The following is a 19,396-nucleotide window of genomic DNA, read 5'->3' as shown; positions in this document are numbered from 1 at the left end:
CCGTGCCCACTGCCTGACAGTATGCTAGGTATCTATAGGTCGAGTGGTAGGAAATGACCTCCGTGCGCCGTCGGCAGTCTGATCAGTTCCACCTGACTGATCTAGTTTGATCAGTGTCCGTCCTCTCCCCACCGTGTGCAGCCTGGAAAAGGCTTGTCTGTCTTGCTTATTGCTATGGACCCACACCAGGCACATACACAGTAGGTACTCAATGTTTGCTGAGAGAATGGGCAGAGCAGGCCCAGCTTTGGTCCAGCAGCTCCAGCCGACCTCCCACCCCTCAGCCTCGGGGGTCCCCATGCCTGCCGGGGAGGAGCTGATCGATGGGATGACCCAGGGTGCAGGCCCGGCCTAGGCCGCCCACCCGACGCCTGAAGCTGCGTCTCCCCTGCCCCACCCCAGGTGGGCCCAGCCGGCTCACAGTTCGGCCTCCTTGCCTGCCTCTTCGTGGAGCTCTTCCAGAGCTGGCCGCTGCTGGAGAGGCCCTGGAAGGCCTTCCTCAACCTCTCGGCCATCGTGCTCTTCCTGTTCATCTGCGGCCTCCTGCCCTGGATCGACAACATCGCCCACATCTTCGGCTTCCTCAGTGGCCTGCTGCTGGCCTTCGCCTTCCTGCCCTACATCACCTTCGGCACCAGCGACAAGTACCGCAAACGGGCACTCATCCTGGTGTCACTGCTGGCCTTTGCCGGCCTCTTCGCCGCCCTCGTGCTCTGGCTGTACATCTACCCCATTAACTGGCCCTGGATCGAGCACCTCACCTGCTTCCCCTTCACCAGCCGCTTCTGCGAGAAGTATGAGCTGGACCAGGTGCTGCACTGACCGCCAGGCCACGCGGCTGCCCCTCAGCACTGCTGGAACAGGGTCTGCCTGCGAGGGCTGCCCTCTGCAGAGCGCTCTGTGTGCCAGAGACCCGAGACAGGGCCCGGGCTCTGGACCTGGGTCCCCCCTGCCAGGTGAGGCTGACTCTGTGTGAGATGGTTGGTTAAGGTGGGGATTTTCGGGGGCGTGAGGCCTGTGTGATCCTGGCCCAAGCTCGGGCACACCCAAGGCACCTGCTTCTCTGAGCCTTGGGTCTCAGGTCCTAATATCCCGCTCCTGGCTGGGACCATCTCCTGGGGCAGGGTCCTTTTCTTCCCAGGGTCCTCAGCACTGCCTCTGCTGGTGCCTTCTCCCCCACTACTACTGGAGCGTGCCCTTGCTGGGGACATGGCTGTGCCCTCAGTTGCCCCCAGGCCTGGGTGCCCCCCATGCCCCTTCCTGTTTCTCCTCCTACCTCTGCCCTGTGAGCCCATCCATAAGGCTCTCAGATGGGACTTTGTGGGAAAGGCTTTGGCCATGGTCTGGGGGCACAGAACAAGCGGGGAGACAGAAGCAGACCTCAGGTAGAATGAGACTGGGCGGAGCCACCCCAGGGCCTGCTCCCAGGGGGTGCTTGAGGCGCATCAGGCCCGTTTTTTACCAGTTTATATCACGGTCTTCATTTTTAAAATTAACGCTAACTTTGTACGGATGACGTCTCATGGATTAAATAATATTCTTTACGGCAGTATATTGTCTTTAACGGAGACCTCAGGTAGCATGAAACTGGGATTTGGGGGTGAGGGTGAGGGGTCAGCCATCAGCCACTCAGAGACAGCAGTTTGGCCCGGTGGACAGCGGAAAACTTGTGGAGCATCTTGGGGATTTAGATGGGCCAGAAAGCAGATTGGGGTCACGTGGGAGACCCCAGGGGTCCACTTGGGAGGGCTGGGTTGAATCCTTAGGCCCCTGGGGTTCCCACCCCCACCTGCTCTGCCTTGGTTCCACGGCAGGGAGGGGGCTGCCTGGGCCCAGGGTGGCCTGCCTGATGGGGATGGCGCTGAGGAGAAGGCACAGCACTTGTCCTGTCACCCCACCTGGGGACGAGTCCACTCCCTGTGCTGGTGCCTCGCCCACTACACTGAGGAGCGGCCAGGGAGGCACCGGGTATTACCACTTGATTACCATGGGCAGAGGGTCCTGCACCAGCTTCCCTGCCCCAAGCTGCCTCCACAGCACAGGCCTCCCGCCTCTGCCCCATCCTGCTCCCCACTATCCCCCACCCCAGGGGCTAAGGGTGGGAAGCGGCATCCATGAGGCTGGGGAGAATAAGGACCCCCCCCCACCGAGCAATGGGCTCCTGTGAGGATGCTGCCTTGGTGCCTTTGCCCACCTGCCAGGAGGAGGAAAGGAGCCAGGAACCCCACAGCACCTCCCATTGTCCCTGCTTACCAACCCAGCCGGTCTCAGGTACAGAGTTCAGAACACAGGAGGTCCAGAGGCCTCGTGGGGACAGACAGGACACACCACTCCAGCTCGCGCCATGAGAAGCCACCTTATCTCCTCTTTATTTAGCCCTGCTCTCTCCGCTCTCTGGAAACTGCTGTCTCCATGCTCAGCTGAGCTAAGAGGAGCCCAGGGCAGAGACAGGGATCACGTTGGCAGCCAGGTGGGCAGCCCAGTTCAGCAGCCGCTGTTCCTGCGCAGGAAGGGGTGGCCCCGCAGGGAGCAGTGGAGCTCCGTGAAGGTGAGGGAGCCCACAGTGATGGCGCAGGGGCCCACGGCGTGGAAGCTGAACCTCTCATAGAAGGGTACCAGCGCGTCCTCACACATGAGCGCGGCCCGGCGCACGGCCGGCTGGCTGCCCAGGTGGTGCAAATAGCGCCACAGCAGGATGGGGCCCCTGCCCTGCTGCCGGAAGGCGCGGTGCACGGCCAGCACATGCAGGTGGGCTATGTGGCCCCCAGGCCTGTGCAGCGTCAGCGACTCCTGGGGGCAAGCAAGGGGTGAGAGTCCAGGTCACTTCTGCTGACGCATGGTTCCCCCCCAACCACTGACCCAGGCAGGGAGCAGGTGTCCCCTGGGTGCCTGTGGTCAGGGCTCCCACCCCAGCCAAGGAGGTACCCAAATTGGGAGGCATACCCCCAACCCCATAGAGAAAACTTGAAGACCCAGAAGGTCTTGCTCTGGGAGAGGCCTGCGGCCTGTACTCATCTCTCCAGTTCTGGAGGAAGAAATCCCAGCCCCTGGGCTCCCCTCCCCGCCATCTGGCTGACCTCTGGTCTTCAGAGGCCTCCCTGGAGGTGGGCGTTGCAGCTGTGTCCTCACCTGCATGAGTCTGTCCTTGTCCCAGAGCGAGCCGATGATGAAGGCCACAAGGCAGCCCTCCTCGAACCAGCCTAGGGACAGCTCTGGACATAGGGTCAGGAAGTGCCGGATCTCATCCAGGTACAGGGGGCAGACGCCCAAGACGGAGATGAAGGCTGTGACAGGAGGCTCAGATGAGTGACTGGTAGTCGCTGTGCCTCGCGTCCACTGTCTGCTGCACCCCGAGTGTCCACTCAGATGCCCCGTTCCCCACAGGAAAATGGGGTTTAGGGCTGCTGTTTCCCCCACTTTCTTGAGCACACACATGGTCTGATAACTCTGGGACCCAGTCTCCAAGGACAGGAGACTAAGGGTCTCCTCCCCACAGGATAACTGGACCAGAGTGAAGCATCCCTCTGACCCTGTGCAGGGCCACTCACCTTCACGCTCGATCTCAAAGGCGCTGACAGCGTCCTCCGGGGTGAGGCAGCGAAACTCGCTGGCAGGGAGTGTGTGGCGCCTCTGACAGCTCGGGGACTCGGAGATCCCAGGTGGCAGACGTAGGGCCTCGGGTTTCGGGGGGTGGGTGCTCTGCGTGGACATCCTGGCCACTGGTGCCTCCTTGGGGTGCCTCAGCTTTGGAAGTGGCCTCCTAAGCCAAGGAGGGCCTCCCAGCACCTGTTGGAGAACAGCAAGGGACAGGGGTCTGATCCTCATCTCCAGGGAGGCAGGCCCCAGAGTATGCATCTGGCCTCTTTTGTAGCAGGAACTGGGGTGGAGCCAGCCCCTAAATCAATGGGCACATTCCCCAGGTACCTGGTCCCCGAGGCTGTTACCAGGCACTACAAACATTGGCACTGTCTCCCCACCTTTCCCTCTCAGCCAGAAGGATCCCTGGAGGTTTGCCACCTTGCAGACCTGCAGACATTGGTCTCAGGGTGCCTTCTGGGTGCTTCTGAGCCCCAGAGATGGTGGCAGGGATGAGCAGGGCTCAGTGGAGCCTGGGGCACCCCAACCCTGCTGCCCACGGTGGGAGGGGAGGCAGGACTCGTGACCCTCCTCTGACCACGTCTAATGTAACTGTGCAGTGGGTGGGCGCCCAGGTCCCCAACACCACCATTCATGTGGTTTATCTTACCTCCCCAAAGGGTGGCTTCTGGTGCTTTGGGTGCAAGATCCTGTGGCAGAGAACTTTTTAGGTAGCCTCAGCCCTTGGTCCTAGAGAGCCCCTTAATCAAAGTGGGCCCTTAGGGAGCCTCTACTTCTATCCAGATGGCCTCAGACTGGGCCACACACATGCAGGATTTGTGGTGGGGGGCGGGGAGGTTAGAGGGAGCCGGGGACTGCAGAGGGCCTGGGGGATGGGGAGGAGCAGGCAAGGAGGGTGCATAGGACATCCCCTGCCCCATACATCCAGCTCATCAGACATTCCCCGCTGGGCACTCTTGTCTCTCAAGACACCCTGCAGATTTGCAGTTCCTAGAGGAGGCCATCCCTCCCTCCACCTTCCAAGACACTTAATAAACTCCATGGCTTCCATGTTTCCCTCCATGTCTAGAAGCTCCAAGTAGGGAAGCTCCTGTCCCCAAAGGCTGAGAGCCAGGAGTGGGGGTCCCACCTACCTGGACTGTGGAGAGGACACCCAGTGTTCCCCCCACAAAGCCGGTCGCCCTGGGGGCCTGTCCGCAGGCACAGGAACCAGTAAAATCCGGGACTCCTGGCTGCGAGGCTGTAGTAGCAGATGTTCCCCGGGCAGCCTGTGGTGCTGTTCCCACAGGTTTCTAATCCCCCCCACCCCACCGCTCGAGTTATCCCAGGCAGGATGACGCCAGCAGGGCTCTGGCAGCCTCGGCCCCTGCCTTACTGAAGGGAAACGTCGGCTCTGGTGCCCTGGGCACAGAAGGGATTACCAGAGGCTGACTGAGGCCCCAGGGTTTGGGGAAGAGAGCGTGGGGCTAAGCCTCAGGGGTCCAGCTCTAATCCCTGCTCTGTCACCGACTGGCTGGGCACCAGTGATTCCCCCGCTGTCCCTCAGAGTCTTGGACAAGCCCACTTCTTATATCGGGGAGGGGGTGGGAATTCAAGCTACCAATTTGTGTACTTTTTTGTTTGTTTGTTTTTTGAGACAGCTGGAGTGCAGTGGCACGATCTTGACTCACTGCAAGCTCTGCCTCCCGGGTTCACGCCATTCTCCTGCCTCAGCCTCCCGAGTAGCTGGGACTACAGGCGCCCGCCGCCACGCCCAGCTAATTTTTTGTGTGTATTTTTAGTAGAGACGGGGTTTCACCATGGTCTCGATCTCCTGACCTCGTGATCTGCCCACTTCGGCCTCCCAAAGTGCTGGGATTACAGGAGTGAGCCACCGCGCCCAGCCTATGCACTTTAAGTACGTTCTACTTCAAGTTTATTTAAATATTGAGGAGGTTGGTCTACCAAACATCTCAACTACAAAGCTCTCTGACTGCCATTGACCTTGGCTCCACCCATTCCCAGGGCTGCCGGGGCCTTGGCACCTGGTGCTGGCGTTCCCTCGGGATGCAGGCCCCTCTCCCTGTCGGCCCTGACTACCCCCTGCCCTCCAGCTCACACCCCATCCTGCGCCCCTTACCTCTTCTCTCGCCAGCACCTGCCTCTCCGCCCCACCCAGCAGTGCAGATCCCCTGTCCATCTGGGGCTCCTGGGGGTCCTGGAGGTTGGGTCTCACAGGTGCACTCTTTTGACCCCCTGAAGAGGAAGCTTCTGCTCCTACCCACACAGTTTGGGACGGACCTCTGAGGGTCCTTCCTATCCTGGCAGCCTGTGAGTACCACTGCTTACAGCACTTGCTACGTGCCGGGCCCTGGATACGTGTCTCCTTTAATCCACACGGAAGCCCGGCCAATTGAGTATTAACCACATGTTATAGAGAAGGAAACCGAGGCACAGACAGGTTCAGTAACCTGCTCAGAGCCATCCAACAAGTGAAGGGGGAGGGGCAAAGCCAGGTCAGCCTCCTGACATGCACTGCCACGGCTGCGCTGGTGGGACCCACTGCATCTCACAATGAGACTCGTGGTTCCTGTCTTCATGATTCTCCTGCTGGTTTTCAGAGTCCTCCCAGGTGCACTCTTTCCATCACCCGCAGAGGAAGCTCCTGTTCCTACCCATACGGTTTGGGACACAGCCCCTGACCTTGGAGTGACCCCGTCCTGATGCCCCCACCCACTCACCACGTGCATTCTCCTGTCTCTGGGTCCCCTTCTCCCAGGCTCCTCTCTGCATTCTGAGGCCCACCTGCCTGCTAGAAGGGACCCTCGACAGACCTCTCAGGACCGACCAGAGACCTCCTTGGGCTTGGTTGGCGGGGTGACCATGTCCAGGACCTCAACTGGGCATCCCCACCTTCAACCCTCAGGGTCCCCCAAAAGGCCTCTTCTGTCCCTTCATAGACTCTGTGGCTCCATGGCATCCCCTGGTGGCCAATCCTAATCACAGCCACTTGGCGATGCCTGAGAAGAGCCTGCTGTTGAATTGGCCTCTCTCTTTGCTGACTTCCACAAGGCCCTGTTCTTTCTGGACAACACCCTAGAGGTCTAGAACCTCGGGGAACAGGATGAGGCAGTAAGCCAGGCACAGTGGCTCACCCCTGTAATCCCAGCACTTTGGGAGACGGAGGCAGGAGGATGGCTTGAGCCGGAGAGGTTGAGGCTGCAGGGAGCCAAGACTGTGCCACTGCACTCCAGCCTGGGTGACAGAGCGAGACCCTGTCTCAAAAAAATACAAATAAAAATAAATGTTTTAAAAAGATGAGACGGTATGTTAAACATGGTGAAACTGGGAAGTTCAAATCCTTGTGGGACAGGAGAGGAGACAGAAGGGGAGGGCAGGGTGATCGCTGGGACCTTTGTCCTGGTCAACAGGAAGAAAACCACACGCCACCACCAATGAGAAGGAAAATGAGGAGGGCGAGGGGCCCACAGGGTGATGGGTACAGAGAGAAGGAGATCCCTGGGGCTGGGCGTGGTGGCTCACACCTGTAATCCCAGCACTTTGGGAGGCCAAGGCAGGAGGATCACTTGAGCCCAGGAGTTTGAGACCAGCCTGGGCAACATAGCAAGACCCCTGTCTCTACAAAAAAATTAAAAATCAGCCAAGCACCTGTAGCCCCAGCTACTTGGGAGGCTGAGGTGGGAAGATCACTTGAGCCTAGGTGGTTGAGGCTGCAGTGATGCGCCACTGTGCTCCAGCCTGGATGGCTGAGCAAGATGTTATCTCCAAAAAAAAAAAAAGAAAAAAACTCCTGACCTCAGGTGGGCTCTAAAAACAAGCACCTCCAAGATCATCCTCACACCGGTGACACTGACTGCACTGTTTATCAGATGCCCAGTCTTGTCCTGGTTCTGCAGTTAGAGTGCTGGCAACGTCTCTAGTGACTGCCTCTCAGGTGGATCTTGGGGATGGAGGGGAGAATGTGTCCTTTGCCCCCCAAGTCGTACCTGTTCAGTCACTCTAGACAGCTGATAAACACCTAACCTGATGGGCAATGCCGGCTGGGCACGGTGGCTCACGCCTGTAATCCCAGCACTTTGGAAGGCCAAGGTGGGTGGATCACCTGAGGTCAAGAGTTCGAGACCAGCCTGGCCAATATGGTGAAACTCCATCTCTACTAAAAATACAAAAAAATTAGCTGGGTGTGGTGGTGGGCGCTTGTAATCCCAGCCACTTGGGAGGCTGAGGCAGGAGAATCGCTTGAACCCGGGAGGCGGAGGTTGCAGTGAGCCAAGATCGTGCCATTGCACTCCAGCCTGGGCAAAAAGAGTGAAATTGCCATCTCAAAAAAAAAAAAAAAATGTAGATACAGACAGGGAGAAGATGGCATCTGTATGTTTCCCAGGGGTGCTGTAACAGATGATACACAAACTGGATAACTGTAAACCACAGAAATGGCTGGACATGGTGGCTCATGCCTGTAATCCCAGCAATTTGGGAGGCTGAGGCTCTTTGTGCCCAGCCTCTCCCTCAAGCAGCAGCTCCCTTGAAAGTCCTGTATCCACGACTCCCCCACCCCGACTCCCTGCCCAGTGTGTACCATGCCACCCTGCCTCACCCATGATGGCTCCCCTCAGGGGTCCCTCTGTCTTTCCACCCAGCCTGGCGTCTTTTGATCTCCCAGACAGATTTACACATTTCAAATGGCAGATGGGGTTCAGTTTTCTCCCAAAAGGCTCTTCAGTCCCATGAAAATCATGGTCTGTGACTGGGCTTCCACTTCGAGACTCCAGAATATTCTTTTTTTTTTTTTTTAAAGACAGAGTCTTGCTGTGTGGCCCAGGCTGGAGTGCAATGGCACAATCTCGGCTCACTGCAACCTCCGCCTCCCAGGTTCAAGCAATTCTCCTGCCTTAGCCTCCCAAGTAGCTGGGATTACAGGCGCACACCACCACGCCTGGCTAATTTTTTGTATTTTTCCTAGAGATGGGCTTTCGCCATATTGGTCAGGCTGGTCTCAAACTCCTGACCTCAGGTGATCCAACCGCCTCAGCCTCCTAAAGTGCTGGGATTACAGGCGTGAGCCACCGCGCCCAGGCAGGACTCCCGAATATTCCATAGCAGTTTGGAGAGGGGTTGTCCAGGGCACACAGACAACTGCCAGGGACCATGCTACCTAACTCCCCACCTGCCCTGGTAGAGCCTCACCTCTGACCCATCAGAGCCCTCATCCCACTCCTAATCAGATGTGGTGAGGATGATGACGACAGTTATTGAGCGGATAACTGATGTCATGACAGTAAAAGAAGGTTCTGAGAGGATGTGTATCACCACAGGAAAGCTGAGAACCAAGCTTTCAGGATGTCCACTGTTAGCAGGGAAAGGAGTTATTAACAGGAACACAGGTGAAGCCACAAGAAGGGAAGAACCCAGGGGAGAATGTCCAAGAAATAGGGCAGTTAGAGCCTGAAATGCCACAAAGAATGGAGAACAGATCTCAGATTCCGCCAACAGGGAGGCTCCGATGACCTTTAAGAATCCTTCCAGAAAAGGCCGGGCACGGCAGCTCACACCTGTAATCCCAGCAGTTTGGGAGGCTGAGGTGGGTGGATAGCTTGAGGTCAGGAGTTCAATACTAGTCTGGCCAACATGGTGAAACCCCGTCTCCACTAAAAATACAAAAATGATCTGGGCGTGGTGGTGGGTGCCTGTAATCCCAGCTACTCGGGAGGCTGAGGCAGGAGAATTGTTGGAACCTGGGAGGCAGAGGTTGCAGCGAGCCAAGATTGCACCACTGCACTCCAACCTGGGCCACAGAGCAAGACTGTATCAAGAAAAAAAAAAAAAAAAAGGAATCCTTCCAGAAGGGAGAAATGGGTGGAGAGGCCAGATGCAGAGGAATGGCCTTAATGGTGACAATGAGAGGTGGAGTGCAGAGGCCGTTGATTAAAGGCACACCGACCCACCGCCACGGCCCAGGGGTGGAGAAGACCTCCCCACGGCCCCCACCCCATCCCGGGCACCGAGCCCGCCGCAGCTGCTGATACACCCGGAGAGCCTGGTGCAGGGGCAGTGAGTATCCTGCCGGGCCCAGTGCAGAAGCCCTGGACCTGGAATCTGGGAGCTTCCCGCATGGGGACACACCCCCTCCCCTCCATGTGTCAGCTGCCCAGTTTCACTCCCAGACTGAAGGGAGCCCATTTGGGGCAGACCACGGAGTGGACCCCAATGGCCATGTCCTAGGGACACCTTGACGATGCTTCTGAGACCCCAGTTTTCCATGCAGAGCAGTTGAGAAGCCCCGGCGTGCAGGAAGCACAGCCCTCTCTTCAGGCTCTTGTGCAATGGCTGCATTTTTTTTTTGGTGGTTTCAATGGTCACTTTCTCTCTCAACTCCCCTGCACTTAAGGTCCACCCCACAGACCTGGCACTGAGCATATCTTGCGTTATCGTCTTTACCTTTCCAGCCTGAATCCTACCACATGGCAGGCTACCTGGGGGATGACAGATGGAGAACTGTGTGCGGCAAGTTTATTGGGGAGAGGTCTCATGAGCGACCCCTGCCGTGGAGCAGGGCAGAGGGCTGGGCAGTGGAAGCTGAGCCTTGATGGTGCAGCTGTAACCGAGGCCTTGGCCCATCCCCTGAGGAGCCTCAGACCTGGGAAGCCCTTCTGGACCCGCCTCTTTGTCCTGCATCAACCTTGGGTGAAACAGCTTTTGCTTCATTGAGGTCAGTTGCAGGAAAACCCAGCTGGGAGCCATCAGCAGTCCTGCCCGCTGCAGGTAAGAGCCCGAATCACTTTCTCCAAGCTTCCAAGTACCAGGGTCCTTGCCAGGGTGATAAATTCTGTAACAGGGAAAAAAGCTCCCACACCAATAGGTGTTCCTTATCCAACTTTATGCTCTGACCCCCTTGGCCCAGCCAGCATCCTCTGATTCCAGTCCCCACTCTCCTGGCTCTGGCCGGGACCTGCAGCTCCTTCAAGACAGAGCCTCCTCCCTCCCTCAGCTGACCCAGCACTTCACCAGTGGGTGAGGTTGCGATTTAGCCCTGGTTACTGGCCCAGTGCAAGAAGAGGAGGTGCAGTATATACTCAGGGTTGGGGAGGGGATAGTACCTGTCTCCTAAGGAAGAGGCATTGTCCCCAAGGAAGGAGGGGCACTAACCTCTGGCCCTGGATGTCTCCCGCTTCTCCGCAGGGGCATCCTCTGTATAGCTGACTCATTAAGGTGGGGAATTCAACCTGCTCTCAGGATCTGCCACGCTGACTTCTCTCTGTTCCTTAACTTCAGGAGGCGAGTTTCTTTACATGCTGCCAAGGAGGCCCTCTGGCTTTTCCACTTTGCCTTCAAGCAGTGATTCTTTACCCCCAGCCGCTGACTGCCTTTCTTCCCTGGACTGACTGCCCCAACAGCCATCCAGACCCCCAGTCCTTACACTTACTCCATCCCTGTACCTCGCAGACACCTGAGATGTTGCACCCACTGCTGATTTATTTATTTCTTCCTTCCTTTCCTCCTTCTTCTTCTTTTTTTTTTTTTTTTTGGTGGAGGCTCACTCTGTCACCCAGGCTGGAGTGCAGTGGCACAATCTCAGTTCACCAACCTCCGCTTCCCAAGTTCAAGTAATTTTCCTGCCTCAGCCTCCCAAGTAGCTGGGATTACAGGTGCCCACCACCATACCCGGCAAATTTTGCACTTTTAGTAGAGACGGGGTTTCACCATGTTGGCCAGGCTTCATGCCCCTTACAGACAGTCAGTGGTTAGGGGAGACATCTTCTTTCAGCCAAGGGCAGTGTTTGGAGAGGGATGGGATGGGGAGGTGCACCACAGCATCCACTACACACCTGTCCCCCCAAGAGGCTTATGCACCCCTGGAAAACAGAGGCTGGGTTGAGAGTGTGGCATCGTGCCACCCACAGAGCAGGTGCCTATCAGCTAGAGGCAGTCTTCCAGTTTTTTGGGGTTTTTTTGTTTTTTTTTTGAGACAAGAGTCTCACTTTGTCGCCCAGGCTGGAGTGCAGTGGTGCGATCTCAGCTCACTGCAACCCCCGCCTCCCAGGTTCAAGTAATTCTCCTGCCTCAGCCTCCTGAGTAGCTGGGATTACAGGCGCATGCCGCCACGCTGGGCTATTTTTTGTATTTTTAGTAGAGACAGGGTTTCACCATGTTGGCCAGGCTAGTCTCAAACTCCTGACCTCAAAGATCCGCCCCCCTCAGCCTCCCAAATTGCTGGGATTATAGGCGTAAGCCACCACGCCAGGCCCAGAGTCTTCTGTTGAGGAGGGTGGCACTTAGGGCTGAGTGGGACCCTGCCTTATTTGGGGCTCAATATCTGCCGTATTAGATAGGCGCTTACCTCAGGAACCTTCCAGACCATTCTGGAATGGAAGCATCAAAGGCAGGGAGGGATTGCCACCTCCTGGACAAAGAAGGGACCTACGGCTCCCCAAGCAATGGAGCCAAACTGCCCAATAGTAAGACTGTGTGAGCCCCACATGTGATTTTAAATGTTCTAGTAGCCACATTTTAAAAAGCCAAAAAAGGCTGGGCACGGTGGTTCATGCCTATAATCCTGGCACTTCGGGAGGCCAAGGTAGGAGGATTGCTTGAGCCCAAGGAGTTCAAGACCAGTCTGGGCAATATAGTGAGACCTTCTCTCTATTTTTTTTTTTAAATAAAAAAATAAAAAACAGGCCAGGCATGGTGGCTCATGCCTGTAATCCCAGCACTTTGGGAGGCTGAGGCAGGTGGATCACCTGAGGTCAGGAGTTTGAGACCAGCCTGACCAACATGGCAAAACCCTGTCTCTACTAAAAATACAAAAAAAGTACCCAGGTGTGGTGGTGAGCATTTGTAATCCCAGCTACTCAGAAGGCTGAGGCACGAGAATCTCTTGAACTTGGGAGGCGGAGGTTGCAGCGAGCCAAGATCCTGCCAGGACACTCCAGCCTGAGCAACAGAGAGAGACTCCATCTCAAAAAAAAAAAAAAAAAAAACAGATCCTGAAGTGGGTGACTGAGGCTGGAGCGCAGAGCACTCCATGCTGGATGCAGAGGGGGAAGGGGGCTTGGAAGGATCAGATCAGTTTATGAAAGGCCACATGCACCTTCTTGGGTGGACCCTGGGGAGCCACAGGAAGATATAAAGCCAAGAATCCAGTGACGATGTTTGCATTTTCAATCACCCTGGGAACAAGGCAACGGATAGATTAGACGGCCTGGGGCCTGGTGAGGGACCTACGGCCGAGGTCTGGGCAAGAGATGGAAATGAATTCCTAACAAAAGCTAACATTATCAGGCCTGCCATCGTGCATTCACTGGGCAAGGCACATTATATTCAGTCGGTCAGTTACAGTCTCCACAGTCCTATGAAGTAGGTATTATTATTATTCCCACCTTACAGAAAGGAAACTGAGGCTTAGAGAGTAAAATAACTTGCCCAAGGTCACATAGTGACCAGTAGCAGCACAAGCTTCAAACCCAGGTCCCTGTGACTCCGGAAGCTCACTCTCAGCCACTGTACCTCCCACCTCCCCACATCTCCATGGATCTGCCCCCCTGGTGGAGCAGCTCTGGACAGGAAGGGTGTGAAAAGGCAGTGGAGGGGCCAAGACCCAGGCTTTGATTGCACGTGGAGCTTAAGAGTGAGGGCTGACCCTCAGGTGGCCAGCTCAGTACCCAGGTAAGTGATACTGCCATCAATCAGGATGAGAACTCTGGGAGAAGAAACTATTTGAGGAAAAGATGATGTGTCTACTTTGTACCTATGGCTGGTCACATCCAGGAAGCACCCACGAGTCTGGAGCTGTGGGAGGTGGCAGTGGATAGGGTGACATATTGTTCTTGAAGCTGGTCCAGCAGATTCACTGTGCCTCGCCCTGTATCTTCAGGAAGGAGGGAAACAGGACGAACCTGGTGATCCTGTGCTGTCACTATTGCTGAAACTTTTCACTGTTGCCCCAGCATAAAGTGTTTTCCCCAGTGGATTGCAACCCACCCTCACAGCAGGAGTCGGAATGGCCAAGGGCCAGCTGGGCTGGGTCCTGACCCTGACTGTACTGCAGAATGACCTTGGGCAAGTCCCACAGTTTTCCCAGGGCACCCGTGCAAGGAGCAGGTGAGGCTCCAGGAACGAGAAGGGCCGTTTTAACTCCAAAAGCCTTGAGCAGCATTCAGCTGGAGCCTCGGAGGCATTTCTTCAGCCAGCCACATGAGGGTGTGGGGGGCTTCCCAAGGCAGCTCGCCTCCCACCCCACCCCCAGCTGAAGTCCCCAGTGCCTAAGGCACCCTAGCACCCCCAAACACCTGCTCCAGGGTGGAAGGAGCTCTTTGGGCCAGGCTGAAATCACTTGCACAGCAATGGAGAGGCCAAGCAGCCTCCCACAGACGGCAGTGTTGGGCCTGAGCATACTTAGAGGTGCCCCAGTGGCTGGTTAAGATAAGGACGAGGCAGGGCCTGCTTCCCTGAGATCAGTTCACTCTGCTGCTGGCTCTGCCGCCTCCTGCACACCACCCACCCCACTTAGCAAGGGGAGAGGCCAGACCAGCTCAGTTTCTGGAAGCACATTTATAAATAAGTGAAATCCTCCCAAGAAATAGCTCTATTCCCCACGAAAGGCTGGGAGATGGGGCCATGATAAGAGAGGGTTTCTTCATTAGGGAATCAAGTTTTTTTCCTCCTTCCTACACCTCAGCAATGATGAAAATAAGAACTAAGCAGCGGCTTCCATCCACGCTTACCCTGTTAGCCAGCCTGAGTGTATTATGGAGACTGTGGCTGGGCCTTGGGGTCTGGGAAGGAGTCAAGCCTCAAACCTTATCCAGAGCATCTTGGGTCTGAGTGAGGTCAATGAAAGACACCATCAGATGGGTAGGAATTTACTGAGTCTCAGTTTCTAAAGCAGCTCAGATGCAGTTGCAACTGGGGGCACTTGAAAGGATTCGGAGCAGCCAAAGAGGGCAGCTCTGTCTCAGCTTCTTCAACTTTTCGGTGTTTGTCGGAAAAAGGATAGGAAACTGACAGAATGGAGGTACAGGTTCTGAGGACTTTGACATCCACTAATATGATAATTTTCTTTTTTTCTTTTTCAAGACGGAGTCTTGCTCTGTCACCCAGGCTGGAGTGCAGTGGCACAATCTCAGCTCACTGCAGCCTCCGCCTCCTGGGTTCAAGCAATTCTCCAGCCTCAGCCTCCTGAGTAGCTGGGATTTCAGGCGCCCGCCACCAAGCCTGGCTAATTTTTGTATATTTAGTAGAGATATGGTTTTGCCATGTTGGCCAGGTCTCAAGCTCCTGACCTCAGGTGATCCACCAGCCTTGGCCTCCCAAAATGCTGGGATTACAGGCGTGAGCCACTGTATGGGCCTAGCCTAATATGACGCATTATTGAGCTCCATCCCTATGCCAGGTACTGTCCTAGGCACCAGGGTTATACACACAAATACGACATGGTCCACATGCTTAAGGGTTTAGTCTAGTGAGGGAGAGATCAGCATGTGAAATCAAGGAGTCTTACCTACAACCTGGCAGTTTCCTGATAATCTATGTGAAGCACTTGGTAGAGTATCTGGCATGAAGTTACAGCTCAATAAGTGATAGCTATTATTAGCCATTATTACAAGAAGCCGCAGAATAAACACAACACGTCTTCCAGGAGTGCCAATATTACTCAATGATTAGAGAGGAAAGGGCATTCGTTTTTACATTAAAACAACAAACATAGGCATACTCTGGAGTACAATGCAAAACTCACTTGAGTTTTTGACAACAAAAACAGATTTGAGGCCGGGTGCGGTGGCTCATGCCTGTAATCCCAACACTTTGGGAGGGCAAGGCAGGTGGATCATTTGAGGTCAGGAGTTTGAGACCAGCCTGGCCAACATGGTAAACCCTGTCTCTACTAAAAATACAAAAGTTAGCCAGGCGTGGTGGCGGACGCCTGTAATCCCAGCTACTCAGGAGGCTGAGGCAAGAAAATTGCTGGAACCTGGGAGACGGAGGTTGCAGTGAGTCAAGATCACGCTACTGCGCTCCAGCATGGGTGACAGAGTGAGACCCTGCCATGAAAAAAAAAGCAGATTTGAGGTCTGCACTGCCTTATACCCCCATGGGACACATAGACACATGGACTCCCCTCTGCAATCAGGAGTTCTTCTGAGGGAAACCTAAAGAAACAGCATAACTAGGAAAGCCCCTGCCCTTGGAGTGGAGAGACTCCTCAGGTTACTGCCTGTTACCTTAAGCACCAGATTCCTTGGGTCCTGTTTCTTCATTGGTAAAATGAGGTTAAAAACCCTCTACATCCAAGATTGTGATAACAGACAAGAGAATGTGCATGGAAGTACCTGGTACAGTGCCTGGTCAATAATATGTGCTTAATAAATGCTATGTTATCTGGGGGCAAGAAAACAGGGCTGAAAGGGTCATGGGAGGCAGGACAGAAGCTGCTATGTTACTGCTGTTTAATCTCCCAGGTCTCTGCAGGAGAGGGAGTAGGGACCTGCGTCCTTACAGCAATGATTCCAGATGGCCATTTGGCATTGTGGTCTGGGATGGGAAGGCCATGATTTGAGAACCCAGCCTTGCCCCTAAATCATATCCTAACTCCTCTTCAGCTGATTCAGCCCATTTGTTCTATATCTTAGTACATAAATTTTCTAAGATTTGGATCCATTGACAACCACCCTGATCCCAATATTACATCAATACTCTATTAGTACTTGGCCTAAGACATCTTAAGTAGTTAGGCTGCCATCTGTTTTTTTTTTCTTTTCCTGAGATGGAGTTTTGCTCTTGTTGCCCATGCTGGAGTTCAATGGCTCAATCTTGGCTCACCACAACCTCCACCTCCCGGGTTCAAGTGATTCTCCTGCCTCAGCCTCCTGAGTAGCTGGGATTACAGGCATGGGCTACCATGCCTGGCTAATTTTGTATTTTTAGTAGAGATGGCATTTCTCCATGTTGGTTAGGCTGGTCTTGAACTCCTGACCTCAGGTGATCTGCCTGCCTCAGCCTCCCAAAGTGCTGGGATTACAGGCGTGAGCCACCGTGCCTGACCTTGTGCATGTTCTTTTAACTTTTCTCTGTTTTTGTTTTGAGACACAGTCTCGCTCTGTCGCCCAGGCTGGAGTGCAGTGGTGTGTTCTTGGCTCACCGTAACCTCCTGCTCCTGGGTTCAAGTGATTCTCCTGCCTCAGCCTCTCGAGTAGCTGGAACTACAGGCATGCGCCACTATGCCTGGCTAATTTTGTGTTTTTAGCAGAGACGGGGTTTCACTATGTTGGCCAGGGTGCTCTTGAACTCCTGACCTCAAATGATCCATCTGCCTTGGCCTCCCAAAGTGCTGGGATTACAGGTATGAGCCACTGCACCCAACCAACTTTTCTATGAATGTAGTTCTGTATCTTCAGGACCCTGTAAACAACCCAAAGAGCTGGGATTCTGCCTTCTTTGAAGAACCTAAATACTGTAATATCAATCCAACTTACTAGTCTTTCGTTGATGATCATGTAGAAAAATGTGGAAACTGATGTTGACTGAGAAAGGTGAGGGTTAGATCTTGTTTTCCTTAACAATCTATTTAAATCTGTCCTCTGAGAATGTATCTAAAACCTTTGAAACTTAGGTGACACGTTAAATTAGAGTTACTTTTCTTTTGAGATGGAGTCTCACTCTGTCACCCAGGCTGGAGAGCAACTAGGCTCACTGCAACCTCCAACCCCCAGGTTCAAGCGGTTCTTGTGTCTCAGCCTCCCAGGTAGCTGGAATTACAGGCGCCTGCCACCTTGCCCAGCTAATTTTGGATTTTTAATAGACATGGGGTTTTGCCATGTTGGCCAGGCTAGTTTTGAACTCCTGACCTCAACTGATCCACCCACCTCGGCCTCCCAAAGTGTTGGGATTTCAGGCGCAGTCAAAGTGTTGGGATTTCAGGCGTGAGCCACTGCGCCCGGCCTAGAGTTACTTTTTTTTTTTGAGACAGAGTCTTACTCTGTCGCCCAGGCTGGAGTGCAGCGGCGCGATCTAGGCTCACTGCAACCTCCGCTCCCCAGGTTCAAGTGATTCTCCTGCCTCAGCCTTCCGAGTAGCTGAGATTACAGGCGGCTGCCACTGCGCCCGGCTAATTTTTGTATTTTTAGTAGAGACAGGGTTTCACCATCTTGGCCAGGCTGGTCTTGAACTCCTGACCTCGTGATCCACCCGCCTCGGTCTCCCAAAGTGCTGGGATTACAGGCAAGAGCCACCGCATCCAGCCTTTTTTTTTTTTTTGAGACAGAGTCCTGCTTTGTCACCTAGGCTGGAGTGTAGTGGCATGATCTCGGCTCACTGCAACTTCCGCCTCCCAGATTCAAGCAATTCTCCTGCCTCAGCCTCCCAAGTAGCTGGGACTACAGGTGCATGCCACCATGCCCAGCTAATTTTTGTACTTTTAGTAGAGAAGGGATTTCACCATGTTGGCCAGGGCAGTCTCGAACTCCTGACCTCAGGTGATCCATCTGCTTCTGCCTCCCAAAGTGCTGGGATTAGAGGCATGAGCCACCACACCCCGCCCTAGAGTTACTTTTTATATTTTATTTATTTTTTATTTATTTATTTATTTTTTTGAGACAGGGTCTCTCTCTGTTGCCCAGGGTGGAGTGCAGTGGCGTGATCTGGGCTCACTGCAACCTCAGCCTCCCAGGTTCAAGCGATTTGCCTGCCTCAGCCTCCTGAGTAGCTGGGACTACAGGCACGTGCCACCACGCCCAGCTATTTTTTTTTTTTTTTGTATTTTTAGTAGAGACGGGGTTTCGCCATGTTGGCCAGGATGGTCTCAATCTCTTGACCTCGTGATCCGCCCACCTCAGCCTCCCAAAGTACTGGGATTACAGGTGTGAGCTGCCATGAGCGGCCTACTTTTTATATTTTAAAATGACAATATGGAGCAGACCATAACAGTTCTGCCAGTCTGGAATTTAGTCTAGGCAGGAGGTTTGGAAATAGTACAACAACGGTTAAGCTTATCGAAGGAGCTAAATGCCAGGCACTGTTCTACTTCATTTAATCCTCCCAATTGCCCAATGAGGGGAGTATTGCTATTATCATCCCTATTTCACAGATGAGCAAATTAAGGTGAAAATAAGTTAATCAGTGTGCCTATTTTTATAGATTAATAAGTGGCAGTGCCAAAAATTGGAATCCATGGTCCCCACTCCTAGCTACCTTACTATACTACCTCTTGCCATTCATTCTTGGCTTCAGGGAGCTTTGAATTTATCTACATGGATTTATAGCCAAACCATTGACGCCACTGATCCTTTTGTTACCTTTCTCTGGGCCTCCTTCACCAGCTTCTGGGTCAACTCCTGAGGGGTCATGACCTTCCAAACTGCTTGGAATTCCTAAATACAGTGCATTATACCTATGCTCTATACATATCTATTATAGCCTTATGAGTTGGAGTTGTCTGTTATCTATTTAATGTGTATTTGTTTTGTCTCCCCAACTAGACTGGAAACACCTAGAGGACAGGGACAGTATCCTTCTCTTTCTGCAATGCTCCCAGTGTCTGGGGGCTAGGCTAGGACGCCAAGGGAGCTCATTAAAAGTTGTTGACAGTCTCTCCACCATCCTGTGGCCCACCCCGACCACTCCCCTCTTCCTCGGTGGCCACTCCACTTCCTCCTCCCGGGTCCCCGCCCCTTCTCGCTCCCTTTAGTTGAATCCTCTCTGGCCTCGCCCCTTCTTAGTGGATTCCATCCTGCCCCCGCCCCCCGCGGCATCTTCAGCGTCCCCTAGCGACGAGGCGGTGGCTCCTAGCAACTGCATCCCGGCTCCC

At 54.2% G+C, this 19,396-nt stretch overlaps 2 protein-coding genes across 12 annotated transcripts in view; one reads left to right on the top strand and one right to left on the bottom strand.

Annotated features, from left to right (window-relative positions):
- Positions 1 to 1,552, top strand: part of RHBDF2 (rhomboid 5 homolog 2) — a 31,859-nt gene extending 30,307 nt beyond the window's left edge. For 5 of the 9 annotated variants that reach the window (XM_030827006.1, XM_030827004.1, XM_030827005.1 and 2 more), the window contains one exon: positions 403 to 1,549. In XM_030827006.1, coding sequence (XP_030682866.1) covers positions 403 to 822 — 420 coding nt within the window. In that variant the 3' untranslated portion in view covers positions 823 to 1,549. Of the gene's footprint in view, positions 1 to 402 lie in introns of all 9 variants that reach the window. The other 4 variants (XM_030826998.1, XM_030827001.1, XM_030827002.1 and 1 more) reach the window with 1 other exon arrangement.
- Positions 1,553 to 2,341: 789 nt separating this feature from the next.
- AANAT (aralkylamine N-acetyltransferase) lies at positions 2,342 to 19,317 on the bottom strand. 3 transcript variants are annotated; one of them, XM_030827008.1, is made up of 7 exons: positions 18,885 to 19,317; positions 13,343 to 13,462; positions 10,258 to 10,423; positions 6,490 to 6,851; positions 3,549 to 3,786; positions 3,130 to 3,284; positions 2,342 to 2,790 (listed from the first exon to the last, which is right to left on the bottom strand). In XM_030827008.1, exons 5-7 carry the CDS (start codon positions 3,709 to 3,711, stop codon positions 2,485 to 2,487), a joined length of 624 nt encoding a protein of 207 aa, XP_030682868.1. In that variant the 5' UTR covers positions 3,712 to 3,786; positions 6,490 to 6,851; positions 10,258 to 10,423; positions 13,343 to 13,462; positions 18,885 to 19,317; the 3' UTR covers positions 2,342 to 2,484. The 3 variants fall into 3 exon arrangements, with proteins under 3 accessions (XP_030682868.1, XP_012351200.2, XP_030682867.1); XM_012495746.2 differs by lacking the exons at positions 6,490 to 6,851; positions 10,258 to 10,423; positions 13,343 to 13,462; positions 18,885 to 19,317 and having other exon boundaries at positions 3,549 to 5,273; XM_030827007.1 differs by lacking the exons at positions 6,490 to 6,851; positions 10,258 to 10,423; positions 13,343 to 13,462; positions 18,885 to 19,317 and having other exon boundaries at positions 3,130 to 5,273.
- Positions 19,318 to 19,396: the final 79 nt, after the last annotated feature.

This window comes from Nomascus leucogenys, chromosome 14, assembly GCF_006542625.1.
Source record: "Nomascus leucogenys isolate Asia chromosome 14, Asia_NLE_v1, whole genome shotgun sequence".
Taxonomy (NCBI): Eukaryota; Metazoa; Chordata; class Mammalia; order Primates; family Hylobatidae; genus Nomascus; species Nomascus leucogenys.
This window is presented reverse-complemented; position numbering and strand designations above follow the sequence as displayed.

What these genes read in the sequence shown, in the direction of transcription:
- AANAT (XM_030827007.1), bottom strand. Translation starts at nt 3,855, where the DNA reads ATGCATACTCTGGGGCCTGCCTCCCTGGAGATGAGGATCAGACCCCTG. An exon ending in ACAAGGACAGACTCATGCAG is followed by an intron (nt 2,791 to 3,129) that starts GTGAGGACACAG and finishes GCTTGCCCCCAG; the next exon opens with GAGTCGCTGACGCTGCACAG.